Raw genomic sequence first — 20,118 nt, 5'->3', positions numbered from 1 at the left:
GCTATTTTTATTGACCTATAACCAAAATGCCAATTTACACTGTCTTCACATATGGAGAGGGGAGGAAATTTTACCCAGAATTACATACTAAATTTAAATGAATACCACTTCCCCTTACCTTGCTGAGCTGCTTCATGCTCTGCTGTTCTCTTCCTGATATAGCTCTGGACTTCTTCCCACCTTCTCTCAGCTTCTTGCAGTTGAACCTGGAGAAAGGATAAGTCAGCACAAATACAGGATTCCAATTTAACGGAAAAAAAGCATCCTCTATCTTTACTGTTGTGACATAAAACTGCTTATTCCAACAACTAATCACTAGTCTCCTACATTTTAATAAGATAGGCAGATGTGCTCAGCCTGATAATATGCACAGATATTATCAGCCACTGCAATTCTACCCTCCAATACACAGGATTTACAGATTGGAGATTATTTCAGAAACTCAGTATTTGTGCTGGTGGATCAATATAGCTACTACTATGGATATACCTGATCCACTTTGCTCTGATCAGCTTTCCACTGATCTTCCCTCAGCTGACAGGCTTTCAAAAGGATAGTATCTTTATTGCTAAATTTCAGTGGGCACCTAAAATTCTTATTTTTAGGTATAGCACAACACTTCAATTATGACTATAATATTTAATGTCATTTATCTACTTATCCATATCCATAGAGCACAAACTTCCATATTTATAAATGCTACCAGCAAACACACCAGCAAGACAAATATTTACTGAAAGAAAGGACAACTATATCACTCTCCCACAGGGACCCATGAAAACTTCAAGAAAACAAAAATTATGCTATTTTCTGCATTCAATTATTCTCAAAGCCCTTTTAACCCCTACTACTCTAGAACTGGTATTAAACTATATTGATTGTATCAATGACCTAGGTAGGAGTCTGTCAGATACATTTAACTTACAGAAATTGAACTATACGTTCAATAAATCCTCTCCCCAGTAAAAGGAGGAACAGACAATTCTACTTGTCACTCTACTCAATGTACACAGGCTAAAAAGTGCCAGAGAGGGCTTCCCTGGTGGCACAGTGGTTGAGAGTCTGCCTGCCGATGCAGGGGACACGGGTTCGTGCCCCGGTCCAGGAAGATCCCACATGCCGTGGAGCGGCTGGGCCTGTGAGCCATGGCCGCTGAGCCTGCGTGTCAGAAGCCTGTGCTCCACAGCAGGAGAGGCCACAACAGTGAGAGGCCCGCGTACCGCGAAAAAAAAAAAAAAAAAGTGCCAGAGAAATGAGTCCACTCCTCTCTCTCAGTCAGCCTGAGCAACCCCATGCGTGTCTTCCTAGTATAAGCATCTCATGACAGCAAGTGCCATTCTGGTGTCTAAAGAAACAATGTGTGATTTTTTCCCACTATGGCTCAAGTGAAAGCAACTGGAGCACTACTTCGTCTCGTGCTAAAGGAAAGGAAAATCATCTATTCCAATGCCGGAATAAAAACAGGCTCTACTAAACTTACTGAGAAATCCAAGTTATGGATAAGCAATGTTGAAGGTGATTTTAACTACCTATCAAAAATTTGATTTTTGCCTTACACATATAGACCCTAACCTCCATATATATAAGATGAAATTCTACTGTGCCTGCCTGTCAGTCAGCTAATTTCAATTTTCGTATCTTCAAAAAGTCTTTAACTGCAAACTCAAGCCTATATTCAATCCTTTCATTAGTGTACACGTTTCTATATAGGCAGAGCACTAAAACTACAAGTCCCATTAAGCCTCAAACTACACTTCTCAAAGCTATATACACTTTAATGTCATTGAATTGAATACCTACATTATTTATGAAATGATAAAGGTAGGAATATATCACCTTCAACTGAGTAACTGCCTGCTCAGCATTCTTCTTTTGGACTTCCTCTTGCTGCAGCTTTCCTGTTTTCTCAGTCAGCTCATTCACCAACCTAGCATAATCCTGGCGCAGTTTATTTAGTTCAGCAGACTGCCTGAAAACAGTAACTGGATTAGGAACCTTCCATTACTACAAAACACATATAAAGAGTAAACAAAATATATTTTATATGAGTTATGCTGAGTTAGTAATTCCACTTATAGCTAAATGAAAATGAATGCTATAAGTGACTACTAATAATGAAGTTTGTTTGAGTGTAATCTGAATCATTCTGAGGACAATAACACAAATACTAAAATTACTATAAAATAATCAAGAAAAACAGATGACCACACACCATGAGCACGAATCAACAGTGTCACCCTCAAATCAATGTTCTGAAAATCTATTAAAATCAACCAGTCAGAATATTTATTCTATGTAAGCATGCTACTGGTCTTCTCTTGGACTGTTTGTCAAAGTACAGCCCACAGCCAACTAACTAAATCACTATCACAAGGAATGTGTCTTAACATGCAGATTCCAGGATTCCACATCTCAGAGCCAATAAATCATAATCTTATAAGGGTAAGACTCAAGAATATGATTTTTAGCTAACATGCCAGATGTTCTTCAGAATAATGAAGTTTGAGAACTACTGTTAAACGGAATAGAAGGTTTAAAACTTGTAAATTCAGCCTCATAAATTTATAAACTGTTCCACTGGTGGCACTAGTGTTCATCATACAGTTTAGCTGAAGAGGTTCTTCAAAAGCAAGAGGATAGTTTTAGAAAATTCATTTTAGAAACAAGTGTAAAAACCAAAAGTCTAACTAATTATTATCAAACACCATTTTGGTGACTGAAGAAAATACTCTATCATTCAATGAAAATACTCTGCCATTCTATTAAAAGTAAAGCATTTGCAAACATACTTGCTTTCTAGCTGGTTGGTAGTGTTGCTGACAGCATCTCTCAGTATGCCATTTTCCTGCTTCAAATGAGCTATCTCTGCCTCCATCTGCTCACGAACTTGCTGGAACTAAAATAATTTTACACACATAAGATTTAGAAAACAATGATTGCCAAAGCTAACTTCGAAGAAAATTTATTATGAGAATGTAAAAAGCATCAACAGAATGAAGTCTGGATATCCTTTTCAAATAAATATAAACAAATTTAAAGGATAAATTCTGATAGTGACGAATACAAAGTAAACATAAGCTGCCACAGCATTCAAGAATGCAAGTAGATGCCAGCTGCTATCATAGGCAAAATAAATACACTGAGATGCTGTTTTAGAACTAAAAGATGTTTTAGAACTCTTTCCTACACAATAGACTCACATAGAATTAATATGTCAATTTTGTGTTAGCAATATTTTAATGAAAGATTTTAGTAATCAAAACTTTAAAAACTGAAAACATGTTCAAAACATTTACATTAAGTTACAAATTGAGCCATAGCCAAATAGATGGCAAATTCACTACACAAAAATCTACTTGCTAAAATATCTGGCTTCTTGTTTTTTATTTCAGAGTTACAGAATCAAAAGACAAAGAACACTGAATCTTATATCCCCACAACCTCAATTTAGTATGTGAAATAATAATTTTTAGTAAACCTATTCAATTAAGAAAATCAAGTCTATGTTTCTACTTTTCAGAGAACTTATCATATGTAATCTATATCCTGGCCTCTATAAGCAATCAAGTTGAAAAAAAGAATCACTTCAACACCCTTAACCTTCAATAAAAGATGTTGCTACATGTATCCCACTAATTTTCAAATGAATAGTAAGTCAGAATTAAGAAGAAAAAAGATCACACAAGGCCAGGAAAATCAGTTCTTCAATAACCTGGTTAATGGGAAAGAATATTTCAAATGGCTGGGGCCTGGGAAGATGGAGGATTGAGCCAAATTAGAGCATCAAAGTAGTGGATGCAGTAAGAACCTGAGAGGAGATTCATTCACTTCTTTATCGCTATTAGTGGTATTTCCACAGAAAAAACTGGAACTTCAATAGCAGTAAATTTTTCAGCAAACTACCAATGTGATCAAAGTAATATTTTGCAAATAAAAATCTGGTACTAATTACACATTAGAAAGGAAATGAGAGACCTATTAAGGTGCTATAATTATGCTAGTATGAAATAATAAACTAGGGTCATATCTAAAACCTGAATGCAAGAATAACTAGAAATAAAGTATCTTTAAGATTTCAGAACAAATTGTAGATTGGGCAAGGGAGAGAGAAGTCAAAGATTCAAGCATAAGGATAATAATGCCTCAAAACATTAGAAAATAAAAACAACCTGACCAGAAACAAGAGTTTGATTTTAGACATACGTTAATTTTGAGGTGACGACAAACACTTTCAAATTGAAGCATCAGCCAGCAATGTAAACAATTTCAAAAAGAAATCACTGGTCCACAAAGTCCAATTAGAGGGAGTGTTAGAAGCCCACTTGACAAGCAGACTGAAACCATGTTTTTCAAAACAACAACAAAAATCACTGGTCCAGACCTAACCGAAATCATGAAAATGGATAACACTGTAAAAATAGGCAGTAAGCACTGAACCTTCTAAAATGTTGAAAGAAAACAGGTGAAAATAAGGACCAGAGAGAGAAGGTCACTTAGGCCAAAACCATTATCACTTCCTCTCTTCTCCACTCCATCATCAAGCCCTATCTACTATCTCTTTTTTATCAAACTCATCCCCTCATTATCAATGTCTGACTTAAGGTCCTTATTCTCTGACTTGGATTCCTGCAAAAGCCTTTCAACTATCCCTGTTCCACTCTCCACACTGCTGCCACACTCCATACTATGCCAGAGTAATAATTTAAAATACTAATATAATCACACTGTTGGGTTGCTTAAACTCCTTCACTTGGCTCCCCAGTCTTCAGGGATATAAGGCCCTTTAAGACAAGACCTCCATCTATTTCTCTAGGTCTCTTCATTCCAGTCCTGATTCCCAAATACCACAACTCTTTACTGTATTTCTCACAAACCGTTATCACTAGACGACCTATGCTGAAAACACATGGAGTGCACTCATTAAAAAGCACGATCCTGGGCCCCAAAAGAGACCTACCAAACCATCATCTCATGGGATGGGAAGGAATTACACCAAGTAATAAGTCTCATACCCAGCACCCATTCGTTCACTTGCTTTCCTGACAATGCCTAATTGTTTCAAAAGATTCAACACGGTCTGCTTCTCATTTCTAAAAAGTCTTCCCTATCAATCCTTCTCTTCCCCACCTCTCATCTGCACTATCCCAAAGCACCTGATGCTTACCTCTACTATAACGGCGTATTTACTTGTCAACTTCCAGCCTTCCCAAAAAGTTGCTTACTTAAGGACAGGGAGACAGTTTAATTAGCCATTTGTACCAAAGCCCAACCCAGGGCACTTAAAAGTTTGCTAATTAAATGAATACAAATATTTAATTTTGTATTCAAAGAATGAAAATATACCTTCATCTGCATCTGTTGAGTCTCTTGGTAACTGACATGCATTTTGTTTTGAAACACATTATGTTCCTTTTCTAATGTCCCAATCCGATCTTTCATCCTTGCTATAACCACATTGCTTCTTTCTTTCTCTGCCATCATTTCCTAGAAGAATAAATCAGAAAAAAAATATGAAAAACGTGTTATTTAAAAAAATAAGAACAAGACTTTACTAAGAAGAAAACAACATCAGTAACACAATCATGAATTCTTTTTTTTTAAATAAATTTATTTTTGGCTGTGTTAAGTCTTCGTTGCTGCGCGCGGGCTTCCTCTAGTTGCAGCAAGTGGGGGCTGCTCTTCGTTGCAGTGCGTGGGCTTCTCACTGCGGTGGCTTCTCTTGTTGAGGAACACAGGCTCTAGGCACGCAGGCTTCAGTAGTTGTGGCACACAGGCTCAGCAGTTGTGGCTCGTGGGCTCTAGAGTGCAGGCTCAGTAGTTGTGGTGCAGAGACTTAGTTCCTCCGCAGCATGTGGGATCTTCCCAGACCAGGGCTTGAACCCTTGTCCCCTGCATTGGCAGGTGGATTCTTAACCACTGTGCCACCAGGGAAGCCCAATCTTGAATTGTGAAATAAGTACTTGCTTAAAAAGCAAGGTCAAAGGTTTTTTAAAAAAAATTTGTCTTCTGCATCTTACCTGCTCTTTACACCAATTCCCTTCATAAACACTTAGCTGTTCTGTTTACTCATATTTCAAATGCACTTTCTGGTTTAAGAGTTAAAGACCTGAACATGGAATAAAATCCTACATTCTAACTTGATTATAAGAAAGAACATGTTTTTTTTTTTTTTTGCGGTACTCGGGCCTCTCACTGTTGTGGCCTCTCCCGTTGCGGAGCACAGGCTCCGGACGCGCAGGCCCAGCGGCCATGGCTCACGGGCCCAGCCACTCCGCAGCATGTGGGATCCTCCTGGACTGGGGCATGAACCCGCATCCCCTGCATCGGCAGGCGGACTCTCAACCACTGCGCCACCAGGGAAGCCCCCAAGAAAGAACATTTTTAAAGCAAAACAAGGTAATTCTTCATTATTTCCAGGTACCAGCTCTCTTAGGGTACAGAATAGGCCCCAGAAAAAAGAAGAGCCGAGAAATAAAGTCTCCATCCTAAGGTAAGAGATAAGGATAAGATATGTTTATAGCAGAATAGGGAAAGTAAAACTCAGAAAGTTTTATTATCTTCCCAAGTCAAACATTAAAAGGGTAATTTCATTTTGAGTTGCAAGTATTGTGAACTCCTAGGATAAATATTAACTATTAAAGTGCAAGAAAGCCAAGCAACTTACAGTTATCTGCAGGTATGATCAGTCCATTTTCCCTGCTCTCAGAAACTGTTTGACAAACTTTAAGATTTTCATTTAACTAACGGTTTGCCCGTAAGAGTTCATTTACATTTGCAAATTGTTTTACTGATGTACATAATACATTTAGGAAAAAAGTATACACATCTTAAGTATACAGCTCAATGAGTTACACAAAATAGTTTCTTTTTTTAATTTTTAAAATAATCAGAAAACTATAGCTACAGAAAACTACAGTAAAGTTTCTAATCTTAAGGAAACACTTATTTTAGCAACAACTTTGATTAATCTTAATCAAATGCAGCCAAAAATAAAATAAATTTATTAAAAAAAAATCAAGCTAACCAAGTTTTCCACTGACTTTTTTTATTTACCTCAAATTCACAGAAAAGATTTTATATTCAAATGAGGCCATTCTCATAACGTCATCAAGTAGCTACATGAACGACAGTGAATTAAACCTCATACAGTCTACTGTATTTAACACCTAAAAGGAGACACAAGCACTTCGGGAAAAACGAGACCACATTTACTACAGAATTTCAATTATGTTCTCAGTCTACATGATTTTTTTAAATATAACTGACATAGAATATATTAGTTTCAAGTATACAATATAATGATTCAATACTCGCATTTATTGCTAAATCATCACCACACACAGTTACAAACTTTTTTTCTCGTTATGAGAACTTTTAAGATTTACTCTTGTAGCAACTTTCAAATATACAACACAGTATTAATAACTATATTCACCATGCTGTACATTACATCCCCTAGACCTATTTATTTTACAACTGGAAATTTGTACTTTTACACTTGTTTAAAGGCCTTTTTTTTAAACCTCTCAAAGTAAATGGGACTTAAAGAACTTCACTGATTAAAAATTATATCACAAAAACCTTCATGAATAAACCACCCATGTAAGAGTTTCACATTTGTCCCATAAATTGGATTTAAACAAGATCACACTGAGTTTTGTGCTTCTATAGAATTCTAGGTCAGAACCAACTGAAACATACTCCCAATGTCCACAGGCTTCCATTATTCAGAAATTAGTATACCTATAAGTACTGCTATTTTAAATTCACAATTCAACTGTAGGCTATAATAACATGAAAGAGTGAGACCCCATCACCACCACCTAAATTCTAAAAGAAAATTACTTTCACGTGGTATAAATCTACTGCACAAATAAATCAGGAATTATGGACAATTTCTAAAATCCTTCATTGTATCTGATTTAGAAAGTATAACCCTTAAATACAAGAATGTCTTCACCTGGGTTAAGTGCTTACACCGATCCTTCATAGCAGCAGCATCTTCCTTCAGAGCAGTAAGTAACTTGTCTTTTTCTTGAAGCTGATGTACAAGTGCAGTCAACTCTCCTTTATTTGACTACAATTGAGAAATCAATACAAAATTAGTTAATAGTAAACATCGGCTAATGAAAATTATGAAGATGAACTATCTGATATCAAGTGTTCTTAGGCCAATGCAGAGTTCACTATTACATATAAAGTAGAATAACTGCCAAACACTGGTCAGTGAAATATCATTCAGAAAAATCACTGTATCATTACATATTCTGATGCATAACACAGGACACATATCAATCAAGAAACAGATTTTTACAAAGAATTATGACTTCCATTTTTAAACACAAAATCAAGATAGTAATCTCTCCCTTCTCCTCCTAAAAGTTCAAAAGAGGGGTATGAAATGAAATGCAAACTGAACCAAAATAAAACAAACATCTGTAACGTCAAAGCATAATATCAGGAAAGACTTCCGAAAGCAGTGGAGATCAAACAGATGCTCAACAACCTTGTCAAAACATACCCAAGACTACAGAGGTGCCATGGGTACATAGTTCTCTGAAGTTAAGAGGAATATATTGAAAGGTAAAACCAACAATCCCCCATTTGACATCAGGAACAAGCACAAATATAGAAGGTAGGAATTTTCTTGGTAGGAGGTCTTAGCAAGCAGAAGTAGGAAAGAAGAAATCATACAGGTAAACTTTATTCAAAGAGAACAGCTAATCAGTGAGGAAGAGTTAAGAGAGATCCTCTACAGTGAGATCCTCTGTAGTGAACTCTTATATGAGAAAAAGGAAAGGCTAAAAGAACTCATTTTCACACATAGCGAAGGAGAACAGCTCGCCTTAGCCATTCATTATCAATCCCTAGCCACAGAGATGATCCAAGAGAAACACCCCTCACTGGAAGAGGAGTATTAATGAAAAAGAAATAAAACAAGATCTATGTAAGATATGAGAAAAAAGGAAGGAAAGCAGTAAGAAAAACCAAATGCCAAGTGGAGAAAAATCACCATAAAAAGATTGTGAAGAACGGACAAAAACTGTGATTGAAAAAAACATATCACTATGACTTTCGAAAGTCTAACATAGCAACAATTTCTAGAAAAACAAGAGCAAAGAACAGAGCTCACAAGAAATAATTCAGAGGAAAGATAAGACCACAGAAAGAGATGAAATATAAGCTGGCAAAGCCCAAAGTAGAAGTAAAAGTAACACCATCTCAGAAATACAATCCAATTAGAAGTAGCAAACAGAAAAAGACATGTTGCTGAAAACACAGGAGAAGACATAGAGTTCAGGGTGGAGAGAAGTAAATAAAAATAAGAGGAAATAAACCAAAGCTTTATTTTTTTTAGGACAAAAATATGAAAGATAAAGACAACAGGCAAGGAAGATCCAACTTATGCTTAATTGATACCCATTATTTCAATTCTTTTAAGGGACACTGAATCTCATGACTGAAAAGACATGCTTTGCCCAAGGGAATACTGATAGAAGAGTCAATGCAAAGCCACATTATAGCAAAATTCCCATGACTTCAAAGAAGCTGAATCCCTTGATGTTTGTACAGTAGGGTGGACACTGGAAAGTCCAATAAATAATAAAAACTTGGTTGATTACCCAAAGGATGTTTTCATTGTGAGAGTGTATTTTGACAAAAATACATGAAAAGAATGCAAATTCAGGGGACTTCCCTGGTGGCCCAGTGGTTAAGACTCTGGGTTCCCAATGCAGGGGGTATGGGTTTGATCCCTGGTTGGGGAACTAAGATCCCACATGCCACGTGGCAGAGCCTTTAAAAAAAAAAAAAAAAAAAAAAAAAGAATGCAAAACTCAGGCTGGTCTCAGACTTCTATCCAGCGATAGGAATGTAGAGAATGGTAAAGCAAGCATGACAAATTCTCAAGGAAAGAAAGTGCAACCCAGAAAAATTATACCCACCAAATTATCATTCAAGTACAAAGACAATAAAGCAGCATTTTAACTTGCCAGAATTTGGGAAATACAGGTTCCATAAGCCCTTCTTGAAACAATTCCAGAAAAAAAAAAACATTTCAGCCAACCAAGAGATGAATACAGAAGCTTATGGCAAAAGAACTGGTATCAAGCTTTGAACCCAGCATTAAGCTACAGAATTAAGGCTGAAACAAACATAAAAATTATAGTCACAAAACAAACATTAAATATTGTAAGTATATGATAAACAAATGCTATAATTAACAAAAGTAGAGAGGGAAGGAAGAGAGAAGGTAGGAAAAATTTTAAATAGACTTCCTCCTGTTATACAACATGGGGCCAAAATAGTTACTAACTTAGAGTTGGAAAAAAAACACAAAATTGAGGCAAGTATATTTAAAGGCCAACAAGAAGAAATCAATAATCAACCAAAACTATCAAATTTTTTTTTGCCTTTTCTATTTTTTTTTAATTGGGGTATAGTTGATTTACACTGTTATATTAGTTTCTGCTGTACAGTGAAGTGGATCAACTATATGTATACATATATCCCCTCCCTCTTGGACCTCCCTCCCAGCCCCCACCATGCCACCATGCCACACATCTAGGTCACCACAGAGCACTGAGCTGAGCTCCCTGTGCTATACAGCAGGTTCCCACTAGCTATCCATTTTACACATGGTAGAGTACCTATGTCAATCCTGATCTCCCAATTCATCCCACCCACACCTTCCCCCACTGTGTCCACACGTCCATTTTCTACATGTGCATCTCTATTCCTGCCCAGCAAACCGGTTCATCCGTACCATTTTTCTAGATTCCACATATATATGTGTTAATATACAATTCAAATACATTTTAAATGTTTTCTTACTAGTAATCACACTGAGTTAACATTTTTGAGCAATTATTTTATGCTAGGAACTCTAAGATAATACCTTATTATCATTGCCATTTTTGAGATGGGTAAACTGAGACACTGAGGTTAAGTAACTTATCTAAAGCCACAAAGCTCAAAGTGGCAGAGTCCAGATTTGAATCCAGGAAATCTGACCCTAGAGCCCAGGATCTTAACCTACACTCTAAATATACAACAGAAGTGTCTTATAGCTTAAACACAAAGGCGTGTGTACATACACATAGAACATAACATCTCCTCTCCAACTCTGCAAAAGCCCTCTAGCTTTTACTGTTTTCCCCTTCCCATCTAAGCTTATTCAAAGTGGATACTGTCACCTTTCCTATTCATTCATCACTTATTTATAGTCTAGTACTCCAATGAAACTGCTTTCACTAAGGATATCAAATCCATTTTTTCAATCCTTACTCTCCTTGATTGCTCTAAAGCATGTCACTGCTGGTTTTTCCCACCACCCCTGAACTCTCTACCCTCCCTAAGCATCTGTGATCCCACTGTCTCCTGCTGTTTCTCCTCTCACTATACTCTGTGGTGGCTTTCCCCGACCTTTAAATGTTGGTGCTTCTCAAGGTTCATTCCTGAACTTTCTTACCCCTCTCCACATCCTCTCTGGACTAACATACATCCACTATATGTACTGGTGATAGTTGATTATTTTCCGAAATTACCCACTTTGCAATATATTTTCAACACCAGAGAATTATATATTCAATTGTGAAATAATTGTATCCATTTAAATGCTCCAAAGGATGCCTAAAACAACTTCCTAAATATTTTCATAATCCTCTACTCTCTCCTCCTTTGCAAAGTGCTCATGAATACCATTGTCACCACAATCTATCCAGTTACTCCAGAGCAAAAACAAGCATTCATTCTAGACTCTTCTTTAGCCACCATATCTAATTGGTCAGCAAGTCCTCTAACTCCTCTATCTCTATCCTACATCTATGCTTATATTCCTGCATTTATCTTCCCCCTTTCTCTGAAGTGGTCTTTATTAGGTGTGGGGATTCATCTACATCCTGGACCTTGAAATCTATTAAAAGGTCTGAGCAAGAATCAATTTCCGTGACAGGAAAAGGGAGAAATTAAACTTACCAAGTCTTTCCCTGATAAGAGTGGATCTACAAGGGCACTGAGTCCCTGAAGATAAGAATAGAACCACACCATAAGAAACACAGAACAAGATTTTAATTGAAAGCCAAAGGTTCCAAGGAAAAGGGAAAAATGTAAGGTTTCAAAATATTTACTCTATTTCAAAACGTTATCTTTAACAGTTCCCAACTTCCTCCTTGGCCTGCCTAATATAGCTATCAAGGGGAGTCTGATTTACCACCCAACCTCTAGAGTTCAAAGCTGTCTCAAGCAATAAAATGACTACTCTTGCACCCATAAACCACCACCACCATCCTTAGTCAGAAGAGAAACACCTGAAGCAATTAATGTTAAAAAGCAGTGATTTCAAACAGGTAGTAACTAAGTTCAGCTGGAGGCTTTTCCCTGCAAGAAGATTTTCCCAATCCTCACAAATAACCACGAACCCTTTTAAGATATACACTTACCCAATTAAAGTAAATCAAAAGATAAATTCTTCAATCAAGAACTTCAAGAACGTTCCTTGCAAGAGAATAATCTAACTTTGTATCCAAAGTCACACAGTTATCGCACTTACTCTGATGATCCTCGAACACACTGTTTACTCTTAGCCACTGTGGCACCACACGGAGACTGTCCAACAAGCATACTACATTGTAAAATGCCACAGATTTGTAAAACACGTTGTCAATAGATACTTGGAAGTATGGACAGACATATGCCATAATAAATGCTGTATGACAAAAAAAATTCAGATGGTTATGAGAAAGAAGAGAATAATTTAGACTAGGAATTCAGATTAGCCTTATACGAGGAAATGATATTTAAATGGAAACCTGATGGAGGAAATAACCAAGGAAAGAAGTTAGGGGGTAGGGGCTTGGGGGTTTTAGGACAGTCGAGACAGAAGAGAATATTTGGTTTTCTTTAATGAGGGGATGAGGAAAATGCCATGAGATCAGGTTATAGAGAGAGACAGACATAGGCCTTAAAAGGAATCTGGATTTTGCTTTAAGTGCAAAGAGAAAGGCACCAAAGAGTTTTTTAAGCAGTGATTTACCTCTTAAAGGCTGCCTTGCAGTTGTGTAGAAAAAATAGACTATAAGGCTACAAGGGAATGCAGAAACATCAACTAGGAGAATACTGAAGGTAATCAAATGAGAAGTGATGGTTTGGACTAGGATGGTCTTTAATAAATGGGAGAGGATTCAAGATGGTGGAGAAGGGACTTCCCTGGTGGTCCAGTGGCTGGGGCTCTGGGCTCCCAGTGCAGGGGGCCCAGGTTTGATCCCTGGTCGGGGAACTAGATCCCACACGCATGCTGCAACTAAGAGTTCGCAGGCCACAATGAAGATCCCGTGTGCCACAACTAAGACCCAGTGCAACCAAATAAATAAATACATATTTAAAAAAAGAAAAAAGAAAAAAAAAGATGGTGGAGAAGTAGGAGGACGTGGAGTTCATCTCTCTCCACAGATGCACCAGGAATACATCTATAGATGCAACAATTCTCACAGAACACCGGCTGAAGACTAGCAGAAGACCTTGAACACCAGACAGGACTATAAAGATCCCTGCATAACTGGGTAGGATGGCAAAAAGAAGGGAGAAGGAGGAGGAGAGGAAGCTGGATGGGACCTGCACCCCGGGGAACAGGGGGGAGGTGGAAGCAGAGGAGAGAGTCCCAAATTCGGGGAAACCTCCTCTCCAACAGAGAAATCGACTGGTACAGAAGAAAGCATTTGAGGCTGTTGGAAGAGGGTGAAGCGGCCAATCGGTGGCAGATGGGACACAGTGAGAAATACACAGACGGTCCGTACCGTGGCCCTACGTGCCCTGGACTGGGACATGTGCTCACAGGTGTGCAAGGGGGCTGGGAGCTGGAGTACGGGGACTAGAGAACAGGCCCAGAGCGAGAATTGCTGTTGGCTGTGGGGAGATGGACTGAGGGGATAGGAGGGAGGAAATCCGCAGCAGGGAATACCTACAGAGGAAGACGGGACTGCCATGGAAGGAGGGCACTATTGCTGAGTAACACGCAGGGGGACAAGCCACTCTTGCAGACTCTCTCTCCCCTCATGCCAGCACCTGCCAATTAGCAATAAAAAAAAAGCCCCCACAGGGATGGCCCTAGCGCACCTGCTGCTCGGCGCCAGAAAAAGCCCAGCCAGGGCTGGCCCTGACACACCGTACACTGGGTGCCAGAAAAGGCCCTCACTAGGGCCATACCTCTTGTGCCTGTGGCTGACGGCTCCCCTGCGCATTTGGCACCACCAGGGCTCCCGCAATCCAAGCAGTCATACCACCTCTGCACTCTGTCCTCACTGGAGCAGACCCAAGATCTCCACAGCAGCCTCAGGACCAGACTCTGTGGGTGGACCACACACAGAGGTGGGGATAAAACCAAAGCTGAACCCCAGGGATGGGGCAACTAAGGAAGAAGATGGAAAACTTTCCATCAGCTGTACAAGCTGCAGATTAAATCCCTGTGATCAGCTAGGTAGACCCTGCGTCCATGGAATATCTGAGTAGACAATGAGTGTTCCCACAAATGAAAATGGTCTATCTCTGGCAGCTGTGGACGTTGGGGACAAGCACACTCAAGAACTGGCTCAGATCAGAGTCTGAGTGGTCTTCACAGGGCCCACAACAGGTCCAGAGACCAGTCCAGAGGCAGAGGAGGGCCTCTTGGGGAGGCGGAGGTGGGCTATGGCTCACAGTGTGCACAAAGACACTTTCAGCTGAGACCCCAGGGAAACATAATTATTACTATTAATTGTATTATGTTTTGATTCATTCTGGCTTTTTTGTTGTTGGGTTTCTTTTCTTTCTTTTTTTGTTTGTTGTTGTTTCAGGGTTTTTTTCTTTAGTCTTTTGAGATCTTCATGTTCTATAACGTATTTTTTATTTTTATTTTTTTATAAACTTCTATTTTTACTTTACTTTTCTGTTTTTCTGTGTTCTTTTCCCGTATTTCTTCTTCTTCTTTTTCTTTAATAATCTCAATAGATGCAGAATAAGCTTATGACAAAATTCAACACCCACTTACGATAAAAACTCTCCATAAAGTGGGCATAGAGAGAACCTACCTCAACATAATAAAAGCCCTATATGACTAACCCACAACCAACATCATTCTCAACGGTGAAAAACTGAGAGCATTTCCTCTAAGATCAGGAACAAGGCAAGTGTGCCCACTCTCACCACTATTATTCAACATAGTTTTGGAAGTTTAGCCACAGCAATCAGAGAAATAAAAGAAATGAAAGGAATCCAAACTGGAAAAGAAGAAGTAAAGCTGTCACTGTTTGCAGATGATATGACACTATATATAGATAATCCTAAAGATGCCACCAGAAAACTACTAGAGCTAATCAATGAATCTGGTAAAGTAGCAGGACACAAAATTGATGCACAGAAATCTCTTGCATTCCTATACACTAAGCAACAAAAAATCAGGAAGAGAAATTAAGGGAACACTCCCATTTACCACTGCAACAAAAACAATAAATACCTAGGAATAAACCGACCTAAGGAGGCAAAAGACGTGTATGCAGAAAACTATAAGAAACTGACGGCGGGGGGGGGGGGGGGCGGAGAGAGAAAAAAAGACACTGATGAGAGAAATCAAAGACGATACAAACAGATGGAAACATAGACCATGTTCTTGGATTGGAAGAATCAACATTGTGAAAACGACTATACCGCCCAAAGTAATTTACAGACTCAGTGCAATCCTTATCAAATTACCAATGGCATCTTTCACAGAACTAGAATAAAAAATTTTACAATTCATGTGGAAACACAAAAGACCCCGAATAGCCAAAGTAATCTTGAGAAGGAAAAACAGAGCTGGAGGAATCAGGCTCCCTGACCTCAGACTATACTACAAAGCTACAGTAATCAAGACAGTATGGTATTGGCACAAAAGCAGAAATATAGATTAATGGAACAGGATAGAAAGCCCAGAGATAAACCCACACACATATGATCACCTTATCTTTAACAAAGGAGGCAAGAATATACAATGGAGATAATCCAGCCTCTTCAATAAGTGTGCTGGGAAAACTGGATAGCTACATATAAAAGAATGAAATCAGAACACTTCCTAACACCATACACAAAAATAAACTCAAAATGGATTAAAGACCTAAATGTAAGGCTAGACACTATAAAAGTCTTAGAGGAAAACACAGAACATTCTATGACATAAACCACAGCAAGATCCTTTTTGACCCACCTCCTAGAGGAATGGAAATAAAAATAAACAAATGGGACCTAATGAAACTTAAAAGCTTTTACACAGCAAAGGAAACCATAAACAAGATGAAAAGACCACCCTCAGAATAGGAGAAAAGATTTGCAAACAAAGCAACTGACAAAGGATTAATCTCCAAAATATACAAGCAGCTCATGCAGCTCAATATCAAAAAAACAAACACCCCAATCCAAAAATGGACGGAAGACCTAAATAGACATTTCTCCAAAGAAGACATACAGATTGCCAACAAATACATGAAAAGATGCTCAACATCACTAATCATTACAGAAATGCAAATCAAAACTACAATGAGGTATCACCTCACACTGGTCAGAATGGCCATCATCAAAAAATCTACAGACAGTAAATGCTGGAGAGGGTGTGGAGAAAAGGGAACCCTCTTGCACTATTGCTGGGAATGTAAACTGATACAGCCACTATGGAGAACAGTATGGAGGTTCCTTAAAAAACTAAAAATAGAACTACCATACGACCCAGCAATCCCACTACTGGGCATATACCCTGAGAAAACCATAATTCAAAAAGAGTCATGTATCACAATGTTCACTGCAGCACTATTTGCAATAGCCAGGACATGGAAGCAACCTAAGTGTCCATCAACAGATGAATGGATAAAGATGTGGCACATACATGCAATGGAATATTACTCAGCCATAAAAAGAAATGAAACTGAGTTATTTGTAGAGATGGATGGACCTAGAGTCTGTCATACAGAGTGACATAAGTTAGAAAGAGAAAAACAAATACTGTATGCTAACACATATATATGGAATCTAAAAAAAAAATGGTTCTGATGAACCTAGAGGTAGAACAGGAATAAAGATGTAGACGTAGAGAATGGACTTGAGGACACGGGGAGGGGGAAGGGTAAGCCGGGACGAAGTGAGAGAGTAGCATGGACATATATACACTACCAAATGTAAAATAGATAGCTAGTGGGAAGCAGCTGCATCACACGGGGAGATCAGCTCGGTGCTTTGTGACCACCTAGAGGGGTGGGATAGGGAGGGTGGGAGGGAGGTTCAAGAGGGAGGGGATATGGGGATATATGTATACATATAGCTGATTCACTTTGTTGTACAGCAGAAACACATCATAAAGCAATTACTCCAATAAAGATGGGGAAAAAAAAAGAATAAATGGAAGCCACTAAAGGTTTAAAGGCAGAAAAGTGTGTTAGGAGTGTGTGTGTATGTGTGTTTAAAATAAGAATGGTCACGTCCACAATCTAATATTGAACACCGGATACCATGTCATCTTATCTCACACAAAGTAACACTTAAAAACTTGTCACATTTCCCAATATGAGATAGTTAGTAGACCTGATAATATAGTGAGTGTAATATAATGAGAAATTAAATATTAGCTTCATGGCTTTGTTTTTTTCAAATTTTAGTCAGTCATAGCAATGATTCTATCATTCAAAGCATTTACTTTAGAACAGTAGTATTCTATACATACACATACACACACACACACGCACACGAAAAAGATGCCCAGGTGCTATCTTCAGTCACAAAAACATTCCATATGTTATCCAGAAATCACCCGACCTTGCCTTCAGCACTTACATTCACAGGAAAGCAAGGTACAACTTAGCCAAGTGCCAAATGACTTTAAAGTTATATAAATCTTCTTACTTATTATAAGCAATTCGTTTTTGTCAAAACCTCAGATGACTCGGACACCTGACTGAACTAAATAAGTATATTGATTAGTATGGATATACGAAATAACTTCCGAAGGCATTCCAGAACTTTTAAATGTCACTAAGTGCTTTCGGGGTATAAAGGATGGGAGTAGGTTATAACTTATTGCTCTAGCACAAGTCTTGCTTGGTGAACTTCTAATCACTGCCCTCAAATAGGCTCATAATCTAAAATATGCTTACCTTCTTTAAAGCATCCTGTATCACACCAGACTTTTCCTTTAGCAGGTCTACAACACAAAGGGCCTCATCTTCAGAAAACATCATAGTCTTCAAGGACAGAAGAAAATCTTTAAATTTTACTTCAGCATTCTCTTTAAAAAAAAAAAAAGTTAACATTTAAAAGATATAAGTAACAACTTCAGCAAAGGTAAAGCACCAAGAATTCTTGACCCAGAAAGTCAGTAACCAAGAGAAAACAGGTTTACATTTCAGGTCAAACAACAATTAATGCTCTAGTCCACAGAGAAAAAGTGTTTATCATTTTTAATATAATATGGAATAATTACATTAAATAAAAATTTGCTCAACCTGCAGAATATTTTTTATGTTTTCTTAATTGGAAATATAGTTGATTTACAATGTTAATTTCTGCTGTACAGCAAAGTGATTCAGTTATACATATATGTACATTATTTCTTAGATTCTTTTCCATTATGGTTTATCATGGGATACTGAATATAGTTCCCTGGGCTATACAGTAGGACCTTGTTGTTTATCCATTCTATGTACATAGTGGTTTGTATCCAAACTGCAGAATATTAAAGTGCCAGTATACCCTTACTTAAAAAAAAAAAAATGCAAATGTCTAATATATGGTAGTATCTATACTAAATATGTTCACAAATACTCTCATTTAACTGTAATACTTAGGACTTATGAGCCAAATTTTACAGATGAGAAAATAAGCTCGAAGACAATTACAAAAAGGAAGTCTGATTTTACAAACATCAAGTATATACAGCAATCCTAACATTTTAAAAATCCATGTGCCAAACATCTCCTGACTCACCCACTTCGATTCCCCTAGGGCTCTTACATTAGGCAACAGCGGCCTCTCATTAAAAGCAACTGCCACCCATTAGACCCAAAGGTGCCCAGAGCTTTTAATACTTCAGCTACATTATAAGTTTAAAAAGGCAGTTGTGTGCATGTAAGAGAACAAGGGGTATATGGAAACTCTGTACTTTCCACTCAATTTTGCTATGAACCTAAAAGTGCTGTTAAAAAAAAAAAAAACTATTAAAAAAATAATATGGAGTTCCCTGGTGGTCCAGTGGCTAGGACTCAGCACTTCCACTGCCGTGGGCCCCGCTTCAACCCCTGGTTGGGGAACTAAGATCCCTCAAGCCATGTGACTCGGCCAAAATAATAACAATAATAATAGTAATAATAATAATAAGGCCGTTGTGAATTAGCATAGAAAACTCTGAGAGACAATAATAGAAGGGAAGAGATTACCCGACAGCAAAACAGCTATGAAACCTTAGGCAAGTCAAAGTCTAATGTCCAGCTCTACAAAACTGAGAAGGTGGATTAGAAAACTACCAATAAATCTTTTACTACAAAGATTCTATTAGTCTTTTGCAATTCATTGCTTCTATGAGAAAACACACTCACTCCATCAGAACTCAAAAATGTGTTTTTTTTCAATACAAAGGATTGTCACATTCTGTATATTACCTTTATCAGCTTCAATCTTCAGTTTTTTAGCCCCTGTTTTCTGAATTCCTTCTACTTGGTCAGGTTTAATCAGATCAATAACCTCTCTCTTATCCACCACAGGATTTGAATCAGCATTATCCATCAAAGGAATATAAGTCGTTGCATGAATAAGGGGTTCATCTACCAAGACTGTAATTTAAGTTCAACAAAATCATAATTACTCAGCATTTCTTATAACAGTCATTAAATAACATGTAAGCACAATTAAGTTTAATGATAAATGCAGTTATTTTCAAATCTCTAATACCAGCTCAATTTGGCTTTAAATTCCTATTTTATCATTTAACAACTCAAAACACTCTTCTAATTAAGAAATACCAGTTCAATATTATTTTATAGCATATCATTTGTATCACACATCTCCTCTAATAGTATCTGAAAATTTCTTCTTATACATCCCTACACATTTTAGTTAGTTCTCATGTTTCTC

General features: G+C 37.8%; 1 protein-coding gene across 21 annotated transcripts in view; it reads right to left on the bottom strand.

Annotated features, from left to right (window-relative positions):
* KTN1 (kinectin 1) overlaps window positions 1-20,118 on the bottom strand; it is a 118,273-nt gene that overhangs the window by 52,820 nt on the left and 45,335 nt on the right. For all 21 annotated transcript variants that reach the window (XM_022570492.3, XM_089907738.1, XM_089907737.1 and 18 more), the window contains 7 exons: window positions 19,647-19,817; window positions 18,147-18,277; window positions 7,961-8,077; window positions 5,344-5,484; window positions 2,790-2,896; window positions 1,837-1,969; window positions 119-206 (listed from right to left, as the gene is read on the bottom strand). In XM_022570492.3, the coding sequence (XP_022426200.2) occupies window positions 119-206; window positions 1,837-1,969; window positions 2,790-2,896; window positions 5,344-5,484; window positions 7,961-8,077; window positions 18,147-18,277; window positions 19,647-19,817 (888 nt within the window). The remainder of the gene's footprint in view (window positions 1-118; window positions 207-1,836; window positions 1,970-2,789; window positions 2,897-5,343; window positions 5,485-7,960; window positions 8,078-18,146; window positions 18,278-19,646; window positions 19,818-20,118) is intronic.

The sequence above is a fragment of the Delphinapterus leucas genome, chromosome 2 (genome assembly GCF_059928025.1).
Source record: "Delphinapterus leucas isolate spDelLeu-1000000601 "Yukka" chromosome 2, BTC_Dleu_Yukka2, whole genome shotgun sequence".
Taxonomy (NCBI): Eukaryota; Metazoa; Chordata; class Mammalia; order Artiodactyla; family Monodontidae; genus Delphinapterus; species Delphinapterus leucas.
Note: the sequence above shows the minus strand (reverse complement) of the source record. Positions and strands in the feature narration are given on the sequence as shown.